This window comes from Choloepus didactylus, chromosome 8, assembly GCF_015220235.1.
Source record: "Choloepus didactylus isolate mChoDid1 chromosome 8, mChoDid1.pri, whole genome shotgun sequence".
Taxonomy (NCBI): Eukaryota; Metazoa; Chordata; class Mammalia; order Pilosa; family Megalonychidae; genus Choloepus; species Choloepus didactylus.
In genome coordinates, this window is record NC_051314.1 from 98,204,083 (window position 1) to 98,228,203 (window position 24,121).

Consider the following 24,121-nt stretch of genomic DNA (forward strand, 5'->3'; position numbering starts at 1 on the left):
AATGAAAACACATGCCCACATAAAGACTTGTACACAAACATTCCTGGCAGTTTTATTTGGAAACAACCCAAATGTCTATCAACAGGTGAATGAGCAAACTCCTTGTGGCACAACCATACCGTGGAATACTATTCGGTAATAAAAAAGTGTGAGCTACTGAAATGCTCAATGATATGGATGGTCTGAAAAGAATTTTTCTGAGTTAGAGAAGCCAGACAAAAGGTAGTATGATTCCAAATACGTAATTATAGAAAATGTAAATGAATCTACAGTGACATGAAGATCAGTAGTTGCCTGGAGGTTTGTTCTTGGTGGTGAAAGAAGGGATTGACTAGAAAAGGGACTTGAGAAAACTTGGGGTGACGGAATGGCTCATTATTTTGATTATGGTCATGGCTTTACAGGTGTATACATAAGCCGACATTTATCAAATGGTATAGTTTAAATATGTGAATTTTATGTCAATTGTACCCCAATAAAGTGGAAAAAATTAAGAGGTAAAAATCCTATGGGTTACCTTTTACTATTTTAAAGTTCCCAACTTTCATTTCTTCAGTTGGCTTAAATAAAATAAATCTGGTTTGCTGAAAAATACACATCTAGGCCTCTCACCCCAGATTTATTTGGGCAGCACAAAAGATGTGTCTGCAGTTTTAGGACATTTTCAAGCAGTAATAAACTTAATTTGTAATAAGGAAAGAGGGGAAAAAGCAGAGGACCTCTGAATTTAGTGTTTGACAAGTGTTAGGCGGGGAGATACGGAAAGGAAATCAAGAATGAAATATGGGAAGTACACTTGCCAGGGGGAAGCAACAAGACTGAGCCCACACATGTTCTCCCACAGCTCTATAAATTCTCTAGCAGCTGTCTCCAAGTGGATTAAAATGTTACGGTGTATGGCAGGCCCTTAATCACAGAAAACGCTTCCACCTGAGTTAGCCCTGCCAGCTGGAAACTCCCGTGCTTGGAACGTTCAAGTCCAGGCAGCTGCCGGCCCTTTCACCCCTCCTCCTTCCTGCTGCGCTGCGTCTTGTTCTCGGTTGCCCCCTGGTGGCGAGCGCCTAGGGACTCGCAGGCGCACCGGGGAGGCAAGAGGGAACATGAGGCGTGTTCGCTTCTGTGGATCTGCTTCTGTTGGTCCAATTTCAGGTCTCGCCGGGTGGGAGTCGGGGTGAGGGAGCTGCGGTGTCTGGTTGTTACTGCCAGGCTTCCAGGCAGATCTTCCTGCATTTGGAAGCGGGAGGCGCAGAAGAGCCTGATTGTAGGTAGTACTGTTAGCACTAGACCCTCAGGTGCTGAAGAATCGAAGGGAAAAGGAATCCAGAAGGGCCCCCTTAAATCTCAAATGAATTTTTATTTTCTTTTTCAATTTATTGTCCACTCCCGTCCCCGTTTGTCCCAGATATTGCTCTTCCGCTTTACAGCCGCGAAACGAAGTTTGGAGATCGTCCCTGTGTCTCACGTCCCCAACCCTCAATTGGCCAAGGGTAGGCAGTCCAGAAGCTGGGACCCGAGAGCACGAGCGGGCTCCGAGCGGGAGGGGAGAGGTGGACTTACGATGGGGGAATTAGGGACGGGCACCCACATCTTCAGCTTCCAACCCAGGCGAGAAAACTGCGTTACTTTCTCGTCCACATTTGATGGACAGGAGGAGGTAGTCCCGACTTAGAAGGCGGGGGTGGGAGTATGGGGGTGGAGACAAAGCCCAAGCCGCGCGGAAAGGCGGAGGGGGCTTTCCCTCCTCGACGGCTGGGGTTTGGGTCTGGCGTCACCTACGCTGCTAGACTGCCTCTTGAATCCGCGGAGCCTGACGCCCTGAGCCAGAAAGGGAGCGCGGAGTGGACCCTGCTGCAGCTGCTGGCTGCAAAGAGGGCCACTTCCCGGGCAGCTTCAGTCTCACCCAAGACCGGCGTGCGGTTCTCTCGAGGCTCTGAGCCGAGGTCCGCCTCCCCCGTCCCTCCCCTTCCCGCACACTGCCTCCGCCTCCTTCCTCTGCCTCCACCCTCGCTCCCCATCCTTGTCGGTCGGTAAGTAGGCTCGGAGCCCTCAGTCTGCCTGGGCTTCGGATGTGAGTGCCGGACAAGTGCACGGCGCCTCCCCCAGGATGGATAGCCGCTACACCAGCACCGCGGGCATCGGGGACTTGAACCAGCTGAGTGCAGCCATCCCGGCTACGCGGGTGGAGGTGTCGGTGTCCTGCAGGTGAGGACGCAGCCCTTCCTCTACCCTCCCCCCGCCCGTCTCCTGGTGGGTCTTGATTAGCAAGCGCTCGAGGTATCCCCAGGCTTTGCGCTGGGAAGAAGTTGCACGATGAGTAGGGAACAGCCCAGTTGTGGGGCTGAAGTCAACCCCAGCTCGCGTGACGCGGAGCGGGGAACGGGAACTAGAAGCGAGTGGTGGGCTCCGGGACTGAGACTTTTATTTTTTGTTTGGGAAAAGCTGTAAAAGTTGGTTGGACTGTGACTCAGCTGCGGGAACCCCGGCCGCGGCCCACTTTACAAGACCTTTTTACGTCCCAAGCCCGAGCTGGGTGGTTGGGTGATGACGGGAATCGAAGGGGACAGCGCTGCCAAAAGCGCTCGTGACCGCTGCGTGTAAGTGCCCCGGGACTCCCTTTGCTGGGCGTGTGCAAGCCTATTACCACGGTTGGCTCGAATCTTGTTAACTTCCTCCCCACCCACTTCCTGGAACCATCCGGCTTGTCCCCCCACCCCCCCGCCCGCTTCCGTGCTTTTTGCCTTCTGCCTCTTCAGAGATTTCGGCTCCAGCCCTCTTTGCACAGGAGCCTGTGCCTTACCTGGGATCTGGGAAGTCACGACTTTGTGCTTGCGGATAAACGTATTTGAACGCCGCCTAACTACCGACACCCTGCTGAAGGACTGTAAATTTCAAACCCCTTTTCCTGATGTTCTTTGGGTCAACTTCTGTGTAAATAAAACAGCGTAATCACAAGATTTTGAGGAGGAGATGGGCGAGCTAAAATAAATTGACAATGGCAACAGAAGGAGACGCAGAATTTGAGAATTAAATATAGACTCGGGAGTCAACCTTTCTGGGAGGACACTCCCTCTTCTTTTGATTTCTTTCAGTGAAAAGCTCTTTCTTCCTTTATCCGCTTCCCCAAGATTGCTTTTATGCCTTCAAATCCTCCCCCTTCCTTAGCCAAATTTCCCTTGAAGAAATCAATAAACATGCGTAATCTTCAATGTAAACATGGGAAATACTTCGAAGTAACTGAAATATGCCATCAACCCAGTGGTACTTGGTTTTACATTTTCCGGAGACTAAGACCAAAGCCAAAGGAATGAATTTCTTTTTGTGGAAATTCAAGCACTAGCAACCCCAGCTGAGGTTTGTTTGTGGGTAGGTCCAGCCTATACCCCTGAAACGATGTCAAATGAGCACTTGCTTCCTCTTAAGGCTGGCCTCAAAGTGGATATAATAATGCTGATAATGTTAGCTAACGTTAAGCTTTTGCCTTATCACAGGCACTGCTTTAAGTTTTGCCTGAGATCTCTGTCAATTGAATAGATGAAGCTGTATGGAAAACTTATTATAGACAATAATTTTGGGGCTTTTTTCTTTCTTCTGAAGCTAGCTTGAATGCTGGAGGGAGGTTATTGATATATACAGAGAATACATAGCCGAAAATCCTATACTAACAGCATTTTCTAGAGTTGTTATCCTCTGTTGAATGTCCTGCAAAGTCTGAATGGCATGTGAACTGCACCTGGAATGAATATAAAATAACTTTGTAAACCAAATCTGAATTTCCCATAAGTGTCTCTAGGGATGATGGGGAAGTTGAATCTTAGCTAGTCTTTCTTCCAATTGGCTCCACATTTAAGTATCTTTTTTTTAATGTTTGTCTGCTGTGGGTGTGATGGGATTATTGCTGGTTGGCTTTTTAGTCAATTAGTTTCAGCTTGCTACTTCTGAACCTGGAGCTCCCCTCATTCTGGCCTTCTTTCATACTGTTGTTTTGGTGTTTTGTTTTTAATTTTTAAGTTTCAAGTGGAAAAAATTCTTGAAAGAGAACCTAAGTACTTTTAGTGTCAGGCATCTCTGCTGAGGCCCCTAGAGGTTGGTGGTTTAATTCAGAGTTGCTCCTGACTCAGTTTACCATTTGCTTGTTAAGTTTGATGCTGAAAACATCATTTAGGTGAATAGAAGTATAATTAAATTTCCAAGTTAGTGCCTTTGGAATAGGCAATAGTTTCCAAAAAGGTGGGTTAATTTTAATTTTATTTTGATTAATTTTATATTGTTGAGAATTGGTGAGAATTGAATCTTAGGAGGTGGTGTAAAAGAGACCTGGGTATGAGTTCTGGCCTTGTGACTTGTGTTACCTTGGAGCAACTTCTTAACCTCTTCAGGCCTCCTCATCTCTAAAATTAGAGCAATTATGGTAGTTGCCTTATGTTATCAGGGTTTAATGAGATGATGTTTGACAAGTGCTTACACAATGCCTGACACAAAAGAAAGTGCTCAAAAATGTCAGCTCTTTTTATAATATGGCAAATAGTAGTTGTTGAATAAATGTGTCTCCTATAATTCAGTTATAGAATTCTATAAATAGTCCCTCCCTTGTAAATTTCAATAAATTGGTTAAAGAAAACAAGGATAGAAACCGTCTTGGGATGCTTTTTCCTAATTCTCTCTCTTCTTTGATGTGACTAAAGGGCATATTTCCTTAGGATGTTTGTGGAAATTTCACTTAGCAACAAGGCACAGTTGTGGGCCCCTCAGTCTTACTATGGGCACAAGAAGAGCAAAGACTTCTCTTGGTTTACTAAATCAGATAGCTCTGATGATTTTCTGATGCTTAAAAAGCAACTCAGAAAGAATAGGATCCCTTTGGATAACCTCCTTTCACTGTCCCCCATCTAAGACTCTTTAAAAGTCTTCTGTCTGTCTTCACCTTGTGTGGGGGAGGTAAGAAGCATCAACAATTAAAACTTGCAACTAAATATACTTCATGGAAATTCTGTGTCTGAGGATCTTTAATATGTCTAGTATTATGCCGTGTACCCTGAGAAATGCAAGAGAAGTTCTCTGAAAATGTGAAGTCTGGTTAGGAAACTGTAACACATGGTAACTGAGGATTAAATCCAATGGTGAGGCTCATGGAGTAGGGAGGGAAGAGATCACCTGTGGAATGGCCCTCTGGGACTGTACTACAAAGAAAAAATAGGGCTTGAGCAGAGACAAGGAGGATAGGCAGTGTTTGGATTAGAGAAGGGCCAGTATAAATGGAGGTTTCAAAGTGGCTGCAAGCATACTGTGTCAGAGTGATGAGTGCATTTTCCTAGGTGTGTTTATGTAGAGACATACTCCTACTCTTTGACTTCACTTTTCTTCTATCCATTATCTAGCTCTTCTTGCATTTACTTTTCTTTACTTAGCCAGTTTGTAGATTTTTAGATTAATTAATTAGCTGAAAATATCTATAGCCAAAATAATATAGCCTTAGAAATGTAAAAATAATATTTATAACAGTCCTATTTTATGCTGAAGTACAACCAATGGGAAAACAGCATGCAGTAGTCACCTATTTTTCCTAGGGCCTTGGCTTTACTTTGTTGCACTATGTTTAAACACTATTTAGGTAATTTGTCATGTTTACTGAGAAATTTTATTTTACCATTTATAAAAGCAGTGAGACCATTGTATATGTCTAGGCTTTGTATGTTAGCTGTTAAATGTGAATCCTTCCGTGGTAGTAGTCCTGTAATGGTGATAAGACTAATTTTAAACAGGTATGTAGAAGGAAGAATAATACTTAACAAATGTGGGGTTCTCTTCTTGAGTGCGTAACAGCCAATCCATGACACCAGGGTTTTAAAAAGAGAAAGAGTTTATTACTGTGCGCAAAGCAGGAGATCAGATGGCCTGTTGGCCCCAAAATCTGTCTTTTACAGTCTAAGGAGTTTAGGTTTTTCATGGATTCAAACAAGGGGAGAGGGACTTGTTACCATTACAATATTAAGTATAAACAGGACTGAGACTTGGCTGGAATAACAGTTACAATTGTAATATGCAAAGGGCTGAGACTAGTTGAGTTTCAGTAATTTCAGGTATTAATAACATTGTCTATTCTACAATATAGAAAGAAAAAACATCTATGTAATGACTCAGTAATCATAATCATTTGTTAATTCTTAATTTCTCGGGTACAAGAATACAGAGTGGAAATTTATTTGCATCTGTTTTGTGCCAGGCATTCTAAAAAGTCCTTCTTAACCTGGCAGTAACTCTCTTGCCTCACCTCTCATCACTCTTCATGTGAACTCCGTGACTGAATATATTCCAACAGACATGTGTTGACTGCTTACTGTATGCCCAAACCCAGGCTAGATACACATGGCCACAAGCAGTCCCAGCATGTGCTCGAGTACCAATCTCTTTGCCCCTAGAGTACTAGTCTCTTTGTCCCTGAGGCTGGGCACGTGCTGCTCTCTCTGCCTCCAGTGTTACATCCTCTTTTTCCCTTCTCTTGTTGATTAGGTTGTGCTCCTTTAAGGCTCGGGTCAAACATCATCTTCTCTCATGACCCCCTCCTCCAAGTCGCAGCCCGTGTGTACTAGTATTAGAATTATATTGTAATTCTTGGTCTATGGCAGGCTGTTCCTCAAGGACAAGTTTTATTTCTTTCATGTGTATGTATTCTGAGTTTGGCACAGAGTTCGTAGTGAATATCCGATGCTGTAGTTCTTTAGTCAAATCATCTGATGTGGGGAGGGGGTTTGTGTTAAAATTCAGACTCCCAGGATCCATACCAGCTCCACTGAATCTGAATCTCTGGATCTGGGACGTAGGGATCTGAATTTTCCAGTATGTTCATTTTATACACTAAAATTTTTAATCTGTTGATGAGGAAATGACTCGGACCATAGTTGCCAGATCTGGGTTAGTGATATTTGTCCTGCCTAAGAAATTCGGAGGCTCATTTTCAGTGGTGTGCTGGAGCTGGCTCAGTGGGCTTGGGAGAGAAATTTATGAGCTGGTCTTAAATAAAGTGACTATTAAAAATTATATAATCTTAAAATTAAGTTATAAATCAGAGTTAAGAAATAATCATTTTCTCCTTATTTTACATTTAACTATTATCTATGCTCTATCTTATCTGAAATATTTTATCTGAGAAAATATTAGTGTATAACTGCTTATCTCTTTGCAACTACATGTCTAGTGACACCACATTGGTAGCTTGAAATCGATCATGGTGAAAGTGTTTACACCATGGAAACTGGCAAACACTAAAACTGTGGGCTTGATTTAATTTATTATTGTCTACACTTAAGAAAGCATTCTATGGGAATTAATTCAGCTATATAGAATTTACAATAAGAAGTATTATATATCTTACTGTTATTTCTAAATTGTGTGCTCAGCTATAGTGTTTATAGCATTATAATAATCATTAATATTAGTTATTTATGTACACACACATATGCAGTCACTTTTTTTTTTTTTGGAGAGCTTGTTAAATATATACCAGCCAGCACATAACTGTTTGTATCTTTTGTAAAAGGTAAGGTATTCCACAAAGGAAAAGTATTGTTGCTGTTAGATTTGTTAGATTGTCACTGTTAGAAGTGGTAGTGTCAATTTCAGCACTTGCTCCTCTATTGGAAAATGGTTTTGTATGATTTTATAATCTGTGAGAGGTTGTGAAAGCCTGCATGTGTATTGTGAGTGAAACAGGAAGACAATTGAAATCTTGTGTACTTTTTACTTTTTGCTTTCTTCTTATATGGTCCTCTTCACATCTTCTTTATTTATTCTCCTACTTTGAAGATTTTTTTTTCCCTGCTTCTCCATCCACTGGTGGCGTGTGCTTTTCAAGTATACATGCTTCAGTTCCAGCTACACTTAGTGATTAACTGGCCACCTTTGAAAGCAAAATCCAAATTCCAGAGAGAGAATCTGATTGGCCGCATTGGAGTTGGCCCAACTTGAAGCAGATATCCATGTTGTTCTAATTATCTGTGATGAAGGAGAACCAAAGTGGTCAGACACAACTGGGCTTCCACCCTGCTCCATGGAGCGTCACCTCTTAGACTCACTTTTGCTTTCGTTGGTCAGACAAAAATTTTGAAGTCTGTGTGTAAATTGGTTTTCAAATGATGTTTGCCATCTGATTAATTACACTGTTACTATGCTCTGGGATATTAAAATGCCTGCTATCCTGTTAATGGGGCATATGCCAGGAAAACTGCAGCTGAAGTTGTGCCTGTCTTTCCAATTCTGAGGTCCTGTGTTTCCAAACTGTAACTGTTCCATCATGCTTTTTCGGCCTAGATTTGGGTTTGTGTTAGCCCCAGAGTTTCATGAATATTTGTCCTAGGGGCGTTTCTGGATTGTGGCTTTGAAGTCTTAATGTGGGAGTTGTCTAGGCATATTTCATTAGAGGAAAGCCAAGCTCGGGCACATCCAACCTGTTTTTCCACCCATTCTTTGGATTGTCCTGTACTTTTTAAAATTTTGGGCCTGGAGTCTTCTAAAACAACCCTGGGATGTGGAGAAGTGAGTCTAGAAACATTCATGAAACAGGGCACCTGGTGGGGGGGTGGGAGCTGGTGGTAACAGCTGTGTTCTTGTAGGAACGCAATTTGTGACTTAGCAGGCAGAAGCGCACATCCCTTATTTGAATTTACTCTAGGCAGGGAAGAAAACAGTTCCTCTCAAGGGGATCTTATTCAGCTGTTAGCCTATTTTATATTAGTAACACTTGCTTGTTAGAGCCAGTTAAGTGTAGTGTTGAAGAGTATGGATGGGAATTAGGCCAGCTTTAGCACTTACTCACTGTGAAGGTTACTAGAAGGTTACTTGTTCTCTTTGTGCTTAAGTTTCCTGATCTATAAAATAGGGATAAATAGTCCTTACCTCTTATATTTGTTTTGAAAGCTAAATAAGTGAATGCATGCAAATAACTTAAAACACTGCTTGTCACATCAGTTAAGTGCTCATTAATTACAAAAAAGATACAAACACAAAAATAAAAATCACTATTCCATGAAACTGTAAGAATTTAGTGCATTTCTCGCTCATTTATAATATCACATTTATAGTCTCTATATATATTTACATTATATATATATAGCATAATGGGATCATACTGTATTATATACAATTTCTCTGCTTTCCTTTTAATATTATATCATGAAGATGTTGCTGTCATTAGTCTTTGAATATATAACCTTCCATGTCTGTGTAGTATTCTAAGAGTTACTATATTTATCTCTTATTTTCCAGCATTTCTTTCAAAAAGTTGCTATTCAAAACAATGTTACAACTGAGTATTCTTATTCACAAACATTTGACAAGATTTCCGATTTTGTTTTCCTTGGGATAGATTTCTAGAGATGAAATTATTAATAAAGTATCCTCCCAAGGGGATTTTAATAGCTTATTCTGGTTATTTTTCCCCTATTCCCCTTTATATAAGCAGAGTCAAGACTAAACCACTGGCTGCACCTTTAATACTTTTATTCCCTAGAGAAAGTTGCATTTAGAGATTAATGAGAATTTGGGGCAGCAGAGTAAAGCAGCAAGAAAATGGAATTAGGAGTCGAATAGATATATTTGAATCCCATTTTCATCCCTTTTTGGGATAAATTTGGAGAATTAAATGAAATAAAGTCTGTAAATTACCCAGCACAGTGCCTGCCACAAGAAAAGCCCTCAATGGCTGTTGTTCTTTTCCCAGTTTCTTATGGATATATCACTGTGTGGCATTCAAGGAACATAGAAGTGGTGGGTACCTGTGCCTTGGACAAATTTACAATCAATTTGAGGAGTCATAGAAACATGAAACGCAAGGTGAAATTATCGAGTTCCATGTTAAAGATAATACATTATAGCCCAGGCTGAATACATAAATGTAGAGGGTATATAGAATAAAAGAGTGGTCAGAAGAAAGTGGGTTTGGAAATGCATACTCATATTCTACAGATTCTACCCTGTTTACCCCCATCCTTACACACAATCAGACATGTGGACCTAATGAGATTTGTCAGGTAAAAAGTAGTTGATATAACCAAGTTTTAGAATAAAAGTACATTCTAGCACATTTTGCATCTGACCAATAAAATCAATGGGTTGACATTTAAGATAGCTTTTTTGAGTTGGACACGTGATAAAACCAAATATGGAACAGATGACCACATAGGCTGAAGGAGGGGAAGAATTTATAGCCAATAATAGAATGAGATGTAATTAAAAGGTGCCTTGCCCCATGGCCAGTGTTCAAACTTAATGTCTCTCCAGCCAGGAACATTAGCAGTGCTATCAGGCATTCTTTCCAAATTGAAAGCCATTTTGTGGAATTTATTCTTTTTTACTTTGAACATCCTGAGAAAATCATTAGTTGATTTGCTGAAACCCTGAAGAAACAAGATACCATTGATTGTCCCTGGGAAATGTTTCTATTTATTAGACAGTAAAATATTCATATATAAACTGTACTCATGAGGATACCAAACATGAAAGCTTTGGATATTTGCTATGTATTTTATTTAAATCAACATAATTAAGATACTTTATTTAAATCTCACCCTGTGTCAGTATGTAAAACACTTAACATATGCTAATTTACTACATCTTTACAAAAATATAAAGCAGGTGATGTTATCTCCCATTGCACAGTTGTAGAAATTGAGGTTCAGAGAGTTTATTTGGCTAAAGTCTCCTATCTAGTAAGTGACAAGGTTGAGTCTCTAATCCATATATGGCTAATTCCTAAACATATTGTGTCACTCTTCCGTAAATTCTTTGTTTTATGCTTTAAGGGTAGGTTCTCTCCTGTCAGTACCAAATGTGTTACTGACTGAAAAGAAGTTATGTAGTAGGGAGATACAATTACAATAGATGATATCAACACTGTCACAAAGGAAATACTTCTTTTGAGAAGGGAAATACGAAATTCTTTTTGTGTTTTTCTGTCTCTGATTGCTGTGGGTATAGCAATTGGGGTGAATGGCATAAACTTTCACAATTTGATGTTAATTTCCAGGTATTGATTTTTATCTTTCTTTCACTGTTGAGTTACCTAATGAGGCTGTGAGAAATTACATAATGAGGGGACTGTTTGACTAGAAATCAGCAGGCAGGGTGAAAACTAAATGCTAGAGAAAGGTGATGGACTGGGCAAATGAAAGGTAAAGGAAAATTAATTGAATTGACTACTTGACATTCAACTTTACCAGTTCAGTTAACAAATGACCTCAAACCCTACCGGTTCAGGCCATTGCTTTCTTAATAATGGGGAAGTTATCATTAAACTTGCTAGCTTTACAGTAATGCTTAATTCCAAGGTTGCCTTTTATGAAAAAAACACTCTTCAGAATTCCATGTAATTAAAATACTTAGACATTGAAAACTTGAAATTCTTCTGAGTTATCTGAATTTTTACATGAAGTTGTAAAAGACAGTATTTTTGTTCTTGCTGATTTGCTGCTATATACACTCACATGCACGTATACACACAGGTAATAAGTAACAAGTGACATGAGGTTTATTAAGAATTATCTCACATATCAGACAGTGTAATGAACTACTTTTAATTGTAATTGCCATAACCGGTTCAAACCAACACATTTCTCAACCTTAGTGAGTGTAATAGTGGTTTTATAATCATTTTGAGAAATTTATTTTTCCCTGCCTGTGGATCCTTATTATCATATCTTCCTTCTCAACGTATATAGCACTATAGGCATTCCTATACACCTCTTACATTAAAATGTACTCCTTTAAAACAAGTATCTCATTATTTGTGGTTTGTTGGGTAAGTGAAAGGAGCTCAATCATTTTTCCTTAGTTTTCAAATGGCTTTCATGTTTCCTAGCTTTAAAGCAAAGACTGTGAAGGAGCTAGAGTGAGAGCAGGAGAGAGTGTGTGTGTACGAGAAAGGGAAAGAGACTCAGTGATACTTTAGAATTATTCCAGAACAATAACTTTATTTGCTAATCCCATTTAAATTACCTGTTTTGGATTTAGTGTATTATATAACATATCTTTATCTCAGCTTTCAAATTGATTGTGGAAGCAGAGATACTAGAAAGTTGATTGCAATTTTTTTTTTTGCCAGTGGTTTCATCTAAAGCCTCTTTGTAGGCATTGGGAAAAGGAGACATAATCAATATTAAGTTAGTGAATTTTTCTCTTAATTGGTAATTTAAATTAGTGATTTTCAAAGTATTGTTTAAGAGAAGTTTGAAATATACTGTCTAAAGGATGATTGACTTTCAACTCAAGATTTGTCTAAATTAAATGATTTTAATTTCTTGGTTTCACATAAATCAGTTCACCATTTGAATGCCATTGAAATGGCTTCTTCTTTCTTACGGAACACTAGTGAAGTGTAGTGGAGGAGTCCTGAGTTGACATACCGTTTTTGACTCTATCCCTGTGACCTTTTATGATCGTGCCATTTCTCTGGGCCTTGGGTCTTATAGAAATGTGGATTCCTAGTCTAGATGATCTGTGATGTTACTTGATTTATAATTCTATGATTCTAGAAGCAGAGCCTTAAATTAAAATATAGCCATGTTCGAATTTAAGGAACTCTTGTGATTATCAATGCCCATTTGCAAACTAGCTAAACCAGGTGGTGATAACTAATGTTTAATAATTTAAAACAAATGAAAGGTTTTTTTTAACTTTTTAACTGTTCAAAACATTTATCTCAGAATATATTTTAACTGGGCAATCACTCTAGTGTACTAATTTAAAATGTTGATTCACAAATTTTAATTATAGGTTTTTCAATAATACACATATGGAGCAAAATGAAATATACTGCTATTTAATGAGTAGCCTTAAGAGATATTTTCTTTTTTAATAAAAGAAAATTTAGTTGCTGAGACAGTGAGTGAAGAAAAAAGGGAAAAGTATGATACTAGTATGCAAGGATTTAGAAAATCTTAATTTCTCTCAACGAAGTATGAATTTGTTGCTGTATTACAGATGGCTTTTTTAGACCAAGGCTCTTTAGCCTTTGTGTCACTATATGAGACTCAGAACTTAGGCCTTAACTTTAGTTTCTGAGTGTTTTAAGGGATATTTAGTAAATAATTTCTAATGCCAGCCATTTGATATTTCAAAGTCCTCATTTCACTTAACAGTCTCCCAAAAGGATGTCAGGTTCTGCTGCTACTGTTCTAGTTTTTCCTCTCAATAGGGATGTGTAGCTAGCTTTGTTCATCTTGGAAATGAGCATTTGATATTAATAGCTACTGTGTCTTTCCTGCCTGTTGTAGTATGTTACTTTTTTAATGCATTTTTTATTGTGAACTAACATATATACATATGTTACTTTTTTACCACTTATATCTTGTGGCAAATATTGAGTTTACAGTAGAGATGGCAAATGGGTTCAGTTACGTGTGTTAACTCTGATCAACTGTGAATTAACTTACATTGTCTCCATGCAGAGCAGAGTGTTTTTAAAGTGGTCATTTAGTACGTTTTAAATACTGACAGATACTATGCTAACTTAATCTGGGACAAAGACTATATGTGTACATATATATATATACAGAGAGAGAGAGAGCAGTAATAGAATTTGCCTGAGTGGTGTCCTATATAGCATTTCTAAATAGGAACATTAATGAGCAGATTTTTTATCCAAGGGAAATTTTGTGTTGGGAAAGATGTTTCTGATGAATTACTTTGTGAGTTGCTGGACTGCAGCAGCATATGACCATTTCACTTGGGTAAAATGTAGGCTAAGAAGAGCTGTTTGGTGTTCTGGCATTTTCAGGAAGCGATAGTTTTCTTGTGGGGGTATCTCTTCTTGCCTCTTCCAGTTTCTGGTGGTTCCCTGTGGTTCCTGGCCATCCTTGGTGTTCCTTGGCTTGTGGGTGCTGGTTCCAGTCTCCTCCTTTGTTGTCACATGGTGTTCTCCCCACTGTCTGTGCCTTTTCTCTTATGAGGATACCAGTCATATTAGATTAGGGCCCACTCTAATTCAGCATAGCCTCATCTTGAATTGAATTCATCTGTACAGATGCAAATTCCAAATACGATCATATTCACAGGTACTGGGGGTAGGACTTAAACTTGTCTTTTGGGAGACACAGTTGAACCTTAACATGTGCTAATGTGCTTCCTTCCATACCCTCTGTATTTGTTCTTCTAATTTTAATTTTGTGCCACAGAGTGGCAAAGCAAACTTTTAGAAAAGCCTGACCTGTGGTTCTTTACTTCTCCAAGTGTAAATTCAACTAAAAATTGGACAGTCAAGAATGAGATGGAAAAGGAAATACTGCTTTCTACATTTCAAAGTGTAGAATCTGACTATAAATTTCAGAGGCTAATTTAATCAGCACAACTGGGAAAAAAGAAAAAGTAAGAAAACAGAACTTGTTTTCCTGTGCACAAGTAAAAAGTGAGGAGATTTACTTAATCACTATCCATAACTCACATCTTTTCTTTCACTTGTCTGATTGTAAAGTTTTGTTGGATTGTCTAAGTAATTTCCTATGTGCTTGTAACACTGCTGTGGAATCTAAGTACTCAATTGATTTTTGTTTAGCCTAAAATGTCATGTCATGCCTGATTACATCAAATCTTTCCAGAGACACAGACCTCATTAGTAGTTGTAACTAAAGAAAATTTTTAAAAATCAAAATTATAAAGCTACTTTATTTCAATGAAAGCAATAAATGCATGAATTAGTTTAATACATGCTGATGATTGAATATTTCCGAGGCACACATAAAATGCTGCAATTTAAAAATGAAATCCTTGTGTATTTGTATCAGTTTCGTTTAGGGGGCTGTTCTAAACCAGTATTTTCAACAAGGGCTATCATCAGAACAGCTTAGAGATTTGTAAAATTACTTATGGGCACTTCTGAAAATTCCATTGTGTTTTCCTCCAAGGGACTAAATCCTCTCCACCATCTCCTCTATGTCCCTTTTAATACGCCAGTAGAATTTCTGTTGGTTGAGCCTCAAGCACTGACATCCTCTCCTGCCTCTTTTCCTTCCTCATCATCTCTTTAACATGGCTGATCACTCTGCTTCTGATGGAGTTCCGACTTCGTTGACTACCACAGAGACCATGGCATGAGTTTCTTGATTCTTCTAACTTCACACCTTGCTTTGGATACCCCTCCCCCTGCCCACTGCCATCAATCCTGTGCATTAGCTGCTAGAGGTCCATTCTAAAGGGGCAGATACCATCACACTACTCACTGATTTAAAACCCTTCAATTACTTACAGAACCTGACCTTGGCCTAGCTTTTCAGCCTCATCTCTCTCCCTCCATGTCCCATCCCCCTTACCTTCCTTATCATCCCCTCTAAACTCGCTCCTAAATTCTAAGTCATTTCGGATCATTTGCATTTTCTGAGCAAACCCTGATGGTCTCAACTTGGTTCTCTCTGGGGAAATAGTTCTGTCTCTCATTATGTCATCTTGCCTGATGGACTCTAAAGATAGTTCAAGCATCAGTCTTATTAGGAAGACTTTTCCTGTTCCTTCAGGTAGAATTGACTACCCATCCCTTTCTACTGCTGTATTCTATACTGAATTTATCATACGCATTGTGTATTTTACTGCACATGTTTACAAGTCTGTCCCAGTAATGGAATACAGATAATCTAGGGCCAGAAGCCTTGTTCATTTTTCTGGTGTTAGTAAGTTAGTGACTGTTGAACAAACATTCAACAGGATGTTAGACAACCACTAAATTTTAAACTTTCAAAGGACAGGAATTCTGTCATTCATCTTTGTATCCTGCTTAGTACCTACTTTCTTGCATGTAGCAAGTGTTTAGTAATTAGCTATTCAGTGTATAGTTGAAGAAAGGAAAGCAGAGACCAGAGGTGAATGGGAAGGCATAGAAGCCAGAAAGATTGCAACATCAATTAAGTTTTTAAAAAATCAGTTGTATAAGAAAGGAGGAAGGAGACATGCTTGAGCAAATACCTGTGCTTGTTTCATTTGGCTAACTTTCAGGATTTGTAAACCTGTTTGTTTCCTGGTTTATAGTTGCTACTGAGCTTTTATTGTTTATTTATTTATTTATTTAAGACCTGTTTATAAATGAGTACCTTTGAGTCAGGAGCACATTCCTGGTGAAATCACTTGTGGCAAGGATGACCGATATATATTAGGAAACTATTTTGAGTCTCCCTATCCCAGCTGGTCATTTATGTTTACAAACATTCCTTTCCAGATTAATTCCTTTTTCTGAATTCCGTTGTTGACTGTGCAAAGCACAGAATTCTCTTAGATAAATTCGAATTGTTCAGTGATCAGTGATCCAAAGAAATTGTAGAAGAGATTGCTTTAAGGCTGGAGGAGAAGGAAAAAAAAAACACAAAACACTGCCAATCTAGCCTCACCTTTACCTGTGTGTTGATTGTTAAACAGAGCTGACTCAAGACAACCCTGCATAGAGATTTTCTTTTGAAATGTTGACCCTGAAGACTGACATTACTTTCTTTTCCCCTGAAGAAGTAACATTCAACAGCTATTAGACAAAGAAACAGAGTTAGAAAACCTAATCATGTGACCACTATATTTTGGGAGTGGTATGTAGAGGGCAGCAATACCTGAGCTGATTGAGCAGTCTTAGCATCTGGGTTCCTCCTTCTTCACAGTGATTTGTGAACCTGTCACAATCATCAGCTTTTTCTTCTTGGACAAATGATCAGCATTACTTTCAAATCATGCTTCCTGTGCTGGATTGATGGTTGACTCTGGGAGAAGCAATAACCTCTGAAAGAACTGCTATGCTACTAATTGTTTAAAGTTATGTGAAGCTCTTTGCTCACCTAGCTGTTAGAGCAGGTGAGCTGAAATGTTACTGTTTCAGAGTGGGCAGGAGGGAGTATTGAAAAAAAAATAATAATGCACTGATCTCAAGCTTGGTAGCATAATTGTGGGAAATAGTGCAATTTACTAAGTGGCAGAGCACAATTTTAGAACTAGAAAGATCTGGATTTAAACTGCAGCTCCGTATATTTTATTACCAATTATGAGAGTTTGGATCAGTTAGTCTCTCTGTGCTTTGATTTATAAATTCCTTGTCATGCAATTGCTATGAAGATTATATGAGATAATATTGATAAAGTGTTTAGAAAGGTCCTGTCACTTAGCAAGGAATTCTTATTTTTATACTGGCATTCTCTGAAATAGTTGGAAACCAGTGGATAGCATCATAAAGAGGCTGAAAGCTCTCTAAATAAAATCTCATAATCCTTAAAATCATGCTGTATGCTCATTATACAAAAAAAAAAAAAAAAAATCAGCTCTGAAAAGAACAAAAGAGAAAGTGCATGTCATCCCCAGCCTCCCCACCTAGTGTTAAGCCTTGTCAACCAGACATCTCTCTCTGTATTTATTTAGATAGGTAAGGCATATTGCCATTAATATTCATGTTTACAATGACTTAGACAAGATGGAAGTCCAGTTTTTTTCCTTGGATTTTTTCACTCAGATGTTAATACCTGAATCTGGCCACCTCTTTGCAATCCTGGTGTCCCTTTCCTGGAGAGCAGGAATCTGAATGTCCGTCTCAAAGAGAATGACCTCAGCTGCCAATCTCAGTAAATCTCTCTTCCTTTCTCTCGTGCTTCCACAGAGCCCGTACTGTTGTTAAGATATCACTGTTGACACACCACTGGGCAGTTGAGTCATGCCTTTTTCCTGCAGGGTCTGACATGTACTCGTGCTGCCTGTTGCCCTGGACTCCTGCCCATTGTCTCCTGGTGCAGGTCTCTGTTGATTTACCAGATGTTTGTGGTTCTCTGTGGTCCCTGGAGGGTCACTCCCAGTTAGAAGTCCCTTACTAAAAACTCTCTAGATGTGGTTAGGTCTTTTTATCCACACATTCACATCTGTTGCTCTGAGGGCACACACCACTGTTCCAGCTCCAGGAATTCTGGATTGAGGCCCTGTTTTTTTAGATCTAGGTCTCCAGTAAGGGCTCTACCCTCTCTGGGGAAGAGAGCCCTCTCAGGGACTTTTGTTGTAGTTTTCCGCCATCAGAGACCAGCTGGGGCCAACAGTAAACTTTCAGAGAGAAATCATGAGGATTTCATTTTCACTTTCCCAGGAAACTCTTAGGGCCCCTTGAATTTCATGGATGCAAATAGGAACTTGTTGGAGTCGTAGTACCCACCAGCCATGGGTGCGTTGGGCCAGTGTCAACCCCCACATTATTCTGCTCCCTGTTCCCCTAAATACCTTGTCTGGTGTTTACTCTATGCTGGTTTCTGTTCTGAGTGCTTTGTACACACTAGCTCATTGACTCCCCAAACAACTCTGGGAGGTAGATACTATTGGTACCTCCTTTTACAGATGAAGAAACTGAGGCACACAGAGTTTTAGGTCACACAGCCAGTAAGCAGTGGAGCTGGTGGTTCCTAAGTCCATACTTGTAACCACTGTACTGTGCTGCCTCTTCAGAGCTAAATTACCATTTAATTGGTTCATGATATTATGTGATTGAAATGTAATGTTTTTTATCAGTCCTCGTTTTATGGATATTTAAGCTTTCCCAAGTTTTTTTTTTTTAATTATAAGCATTAGTAAGAAGAATGTAATTGTGTGTACTTCTTTTTTATTTCTATGTTTGATATCCTAGACTGTATTTCCAGAAAATAGACTGGCATATCAAAAGGAATATGCATTTTCCATTTTGATAAATATTTCTAAACTCTAGAAAATTACCAAAATTGATTCCTACCTGGTTTCAGGAGAATGTCAATTTCCCCACAGACTCTCCAATATTAGCAAAGTGGATATCAGTATTTTTAAAACTGTGCAACCTCCTTCTTCAGGACACTGATTTTCCTCCACAGCATTCCCAAGATTTCACCCTGAACTTACATGTTACTTACCTGTGTAGGAGGCCCAGGATGACTGGGCTCTGTCTCCTCGTCACCTCAATTCATGTGAGTCTCCCACTTTCTTGCCCTGTCTCTGGGCCTTTGCTCTGGCAGCCCCCTGCCTGGAGCTCTCTGCAACCACCCTGCCTATCTCCCTTCATTCAGTTCTCAGTTCAAGTGTCCCCTCGTCCGAGAGGCGTTTGCTGAAGTGGGCCTCTGCAGCAGTCTTCACGTCCTTTGACTTTAATGTCTTCACAGCACACAACACTAACAGAAATATTGTCTATGAATTTCACCTCTCCTTTCTTATATAAACTCCTTGAGATCAGGGCTTTGCTTTTCTCACACACTGCTCTATCCTTAGTTCCCAGAATAGTGCCTGACATATAGTATTTAATCACTATGCATTGAAAGAATGATTTGGAAGAATGAATATTTTTGAATGAATGTGACCTTTTTCCTTAATCACAACTGATAATCCAGGGATAGGAATTTAATTCAATTTTGAAAAATCATAGTGCTTTACACCCTTAACTATAGTTGATCACTTCAATGGTGGGCACCCTATTAAGCTTGTCAAATTCATGAAATTTGCTAATTGTAATGAAGTCAAAACAAAACAAAAAAAAGGATGACAGTCTCTTCTTGGGTGCCAGAATTATAAAGTGTAAGGCTTAAGAAATCTAGGCATCCATGTTCCTGCCCTGTGCACCAGAGAGGTAGAGGAAGCAATTAAAATAAAGATGATTGAAGTAGATATTAGGTGCACACAGAGAAACAGAGACTAGCTGTTTCTGTCCCCGTGTTGTGTCTTCCCATAGATATGTTCCTGCATCTGGGCTCTGTAAAACAGTTCTGAATTTTTATAATACATTTCCCTCTTTTCTGTCACAGCCAAATAAACTTTAACATATTGTTTCTGTTTGCTAAAGCTGCCAGAATGCAATATTCAAGAAATGGATTGGCTTTTACAATGGGGATTTATTAACTTAAAATTTACAGTTCTAAGGCCATGAAAATGTCCCAGGTAAAGCATCAACAGGATGATACCTGGACTCTGAAGACAGGCTGCTGGCATCTGGGACACCTCTGTCACGTGGGAAGGCACATGGCTGGCATCTGCTGGTCCTTTTCTCCTGGGTTTCATTGCTTTCAGCTCTCTGTTTCTAGTGGCTTCCTCTGTGAGGTTCTGTGGGTCCTTGCTTGCATCTCTGGGGTTTTTTCTCTCTCTGAGCTCTCTTGGCCTTTTCTGTCCTTTATCTTCTCATAAAGTACTCCATTAAAAACGATTAAGACTCACCTTGAATGAAGTGGGTCAGATTTCAATTGAAACAACCTAATCAAAAGGTCCCACCCACTACAGGTCTGCACCCACAGGAATGAATTAAAATAACGTGGCCTTTTCTGGGATACACAGCAGCTTCCAAACCAGCATAGATATATAACTAATATTTGCTATGTGACAGGAGAATACCATATTAATATATATTTTGTTTGCATGTCATTGCTTATCACTAAGGATTAACTTCACTTAACATGCTCGATGACCAACTCTTAGGAAATGCATATTCACAGCATTAGTCCATTTATCCTTTGGGTTGCTTATATTTTTTCTCATTAATTTTGGAGAATGCTTTGTATAGTTATAGGCTTAACCTTTTATCTGTCATGAATGTAGCAAATATTATATTTTACCTGTAATTTTTTGTATCATTTTCCACATAGAAGTTTAAAATGCACTCATCACCAAATCAATTATTCTTTTCTTCTGGCTTTGTGTAAAGCATAAAAAGTATTATCCATGCCAAAAATAATGTTTTACATTTATCTTCCAGTCTTTTCTACTTGGTTCTTGTTAGTGTTATTATGTCTATAATTTACTTTGAAATATTTCAGCAGAGACAGTGTCATATAGATATTTGTGTTAGATTGTAGAATTAAATCTGAAGTATTCCAATCGGTACTACTGTGTCTGGAGGTGGTAAGGTGGCATATGAGTCTAATCAGGATTCTACACACCAGATATGGAGGATTTTATAATTACTGTTTTTGGTGTTAGAAATTACTTTCTTTTATTGGCAGAATTTGTGGTGATCAGATAAGTGGATGGACCCACTAGAGATGGTTATATTAAAATATGAAGAAAGACAATAAAAAGAGTTGGAGAGGGTGTGGAGAAATCGGAATCCTTGTGGGAATGTAAAATGGTGCAGCCGCTTTGGAAAACAACTTGCAGTTCCTCGAAATGCTAGACATAGAGTTCACATGTGACCTAGCAAATCTACAGCTAGGTATTTGCCCAAGAGAAAAGAAAACACATGTCCACACAAGCACTTGCACACAAATGTTCTTTGTAGCATTATTCATAATAACTAAAGTTTCTACAACCCAAATATCTATCAACTGATGAACAAAATGCAGTGTATTTATACAGTGGAATATTATTCAGACATAAAAAAGGAGTGAGAGTACTTCTACATGTTACAACATGAATGAATTTGAGAACATTATGCAAAGTGAAAGAAGCCAGTCACAAAAGACCACATACTCTATGATTCCATTTATATGAAATGTCCAGAATAGTCAAACCCATAGAGACAGAACGTTGATTAGTGGTTACCAGGGGACTGGGGAGTGGGGAAAGGGATAGGGAGGGACTATTAATGTGTACAGGGCTTCTTTTAAAGGTGGTGAAATGGTCTAAAATTAGGTAGTGGCAGTGGTTGAACAACTCTGAATATAAACAAGTCCACAGAATTGTATACTTTAAAATGATGAATTTCATGATATGAAATTCTCAATAAAGCTGTTTTTTAAAAAGGATACGTGGTGTGGCTAGAAGTATTGCACAAATGACCAGGCTGTATGTGTCTAGCAAGTCCTGTGGTTATGCTGTTTGGAGCGGTGCTCTAAGCCTAAGAACTCCTTGGGTCCTGGGAGCAGTGTTTAGAGGATGCTCTAGACTAATTCGACCAAAAGGTTAGATAAATCTTGCCACCAGCGTACTGTCATATCTGCCTTAAGGTGCTGTTGGAGTGGAACAGGATGGAGAGAGCTGGAACTTGTGGTGAGACTGTTTTGGGTCCTGCTTGTTAATAAATGTTTTCTTTTGGCAAAATTTGGTCTGCAATTTCTTTCATGTTAACATATGGTCCGAGAATGAAGTTGTAATGACAGATGGCTGCACAAACCTCATATACTTCAGCAATCTAAGGCAACAGATAACAACTAAAAATGACCAAATTGCCCAGAGCAGTTATTGTAGCAGTTGATGCACTGGAAAATTATTGCCTTTATATATATATATCATGCCTCTAATCACTTTACTGAATTATCTTAATTTCAAAAGATTTTATTCTCTTGTTTTTCTCTTTAGGTTCAAAATTAAATCTTTTACAAGTAATAATAATTTAATTTTTTCCCAATATTGTCTTATTTTTATTTTATATATTCCCTAGAGCTTCCAAATTGATACTGAATTATGACATTATTTGTAGGTGATTTGATTTTACTCTCATTAATGCAGACAAATAGTATAACCGATACAAAAATAAAAATTAAAAATAAGAATTAAAAATCAATAAATTTACAAAAATGCACCTCAGCCACTTACTATTGCTGTGACTTTGGCTGCTTTATTTATCCGCTCTCAAATTTATTATCTCAGTTGGGAAATGAAATCTGATAATTGCAACTTCCTAGGATTTTGGTGAGGATTAATAAAATGCTTTATGTAAAGTGCTCAGGACAGAGCCTGGCCACTGGCTCAGTAAACAGTGGACATGGAATTTGTGAAGGAAGTTCACATGGGGCATGATGGGGCACACATGAAGGAACAACAGGTTCCACCCGCCTAGCACACAGCAATGGGGAGAGGTTAAAGGCTGGATTTCACATTTCCTAGCAGGAGGGAGTGTGGTGAGGAAATTTCAGAGAAAGGGAATGTTGGTGAAATGTGAGTTTGGAAAGACGAGGTGGCAGGATTAGTTTGGGGGACTGCAAAATTTTGAAATGTCTGGAGCACAGACTATTAGAAGGTATATCAGAGAGATGCAGCGGGAGACCTGAAATCCTAGTGAAGACGTTAAAGAAGAATGGAGACGTAACAGAGGTCGTAATGAGACAGGTTTTGAACCCCTGATATTAGGGAGTTTGAAGCTTGGGTTTTAGGTAATAGGTTTTATGCAAGGGCTCAATTTGTTCAGGACTTTTGGAGGCAGCTTTGTGGGAGACGGGAGGAAGGAAGACCAGTTAAGAGATCTAAGAGCTGGGAAGTAGTTGGGACAAGAAAGCAGAAGTCAAGTTGGTAGAATCATTAGGGTTGAGAGAGAAAGGAGAGGGTGACTTCCAAGAATCTTGCTTGGAATAGAGGTCAGACAGTGCTGCTGAATTAGTTTCCTGTGGCTGTTGTAATGAAATGTCACGAACTTGGTGGCTTCTATCAACAGAAATGTATTCTCTCTCAGTTCTAGAGGCCACAAGGCTGAAATCTTTATCTGCAGAAATTCAAGTGTTGACAGAGTGGCTCTCCTCCTCCTGGAGACTCCAGGGATAATCTGTAGTTGGGCTCTTCCAGCTTGTCCTGTTCCTTGGCTTGTGGCTGCATTGCTCAAGTTTTCAAAGCCAGCATCTTCAAAATCTCTCTCTGCTCCGTCTTTTACATCAACTTCTCTGTGTGTGTCGAATTTCCCTCTGCCTCCCTCTTACAAGGATCTATGTGACTGCATTTAGAGCCCACACTGAATATCTAGAATGATCTTTCCATCTCATGATCCTTAATCACATCTGCAAATACCCTTTTTCCAAATAAGGTGACATTTACAGGTTACAGAGATTAGGACATGATGTATCCGGGGGTGGGTTTGGGGGAGATGTTATTCTGCCTACCACAGTTGCCATTCACTAAGAGTAAATAGAGGAGCCACCAGATTTGTGGGAAAGATAGAGTTCAGTTTTGTATAAGAGTTTTAGGTTCTTAAGAAAACACACATCCTGCTCTCAGTCTCTCCTGACTGTATTTGCTAACATAGATCTTAAGTTTCTTTTCTCCAGTTGAAATCAGGTATTTTATTCTGTACCTTTTTTCTGAAAGCTTATATCGTCTTGAATTAACCTATATTATTTCAAACCAGTAGGTACTTCTCTTTATGTCAGTTCAGGCAAAGCAGAGCTCTAAGGTGTCAGATTTTGATAAAGCCAGGACTTCCTTTTAAGTAATTTCCAAGAATATCCATCATGATAGAATGCCTGAGGAGAAACTTAAAAGTTTTTAC

General features: G+C 39.2%; 1 protein-coding gene across 1 annotated transcript in view; it reads left to right on the forward strand.

The window, feature by feature from the left end:
- The first annotated feature begins 1,772 nt into the window (after positions 1–1,772).
- CPNE8 (copine 8) overlaps positions 1,773–24,121 on the forward strand; it is a 252,147-nt gene continuing 229,798 nt past the window's right edge. Inside the window, exon 1 of the mRNA XM_037845646.1 lies at positions 1,773–2,202. Within this exon, the coding sequence (XP_037701574.1) occupies positions 2,105–2,202 (98 nt within the window). The 5' untranslated portion in view covers positions 1,773–2,104. The remainder of the gene's footprint in view (positions 2,203–24,121) is intronic.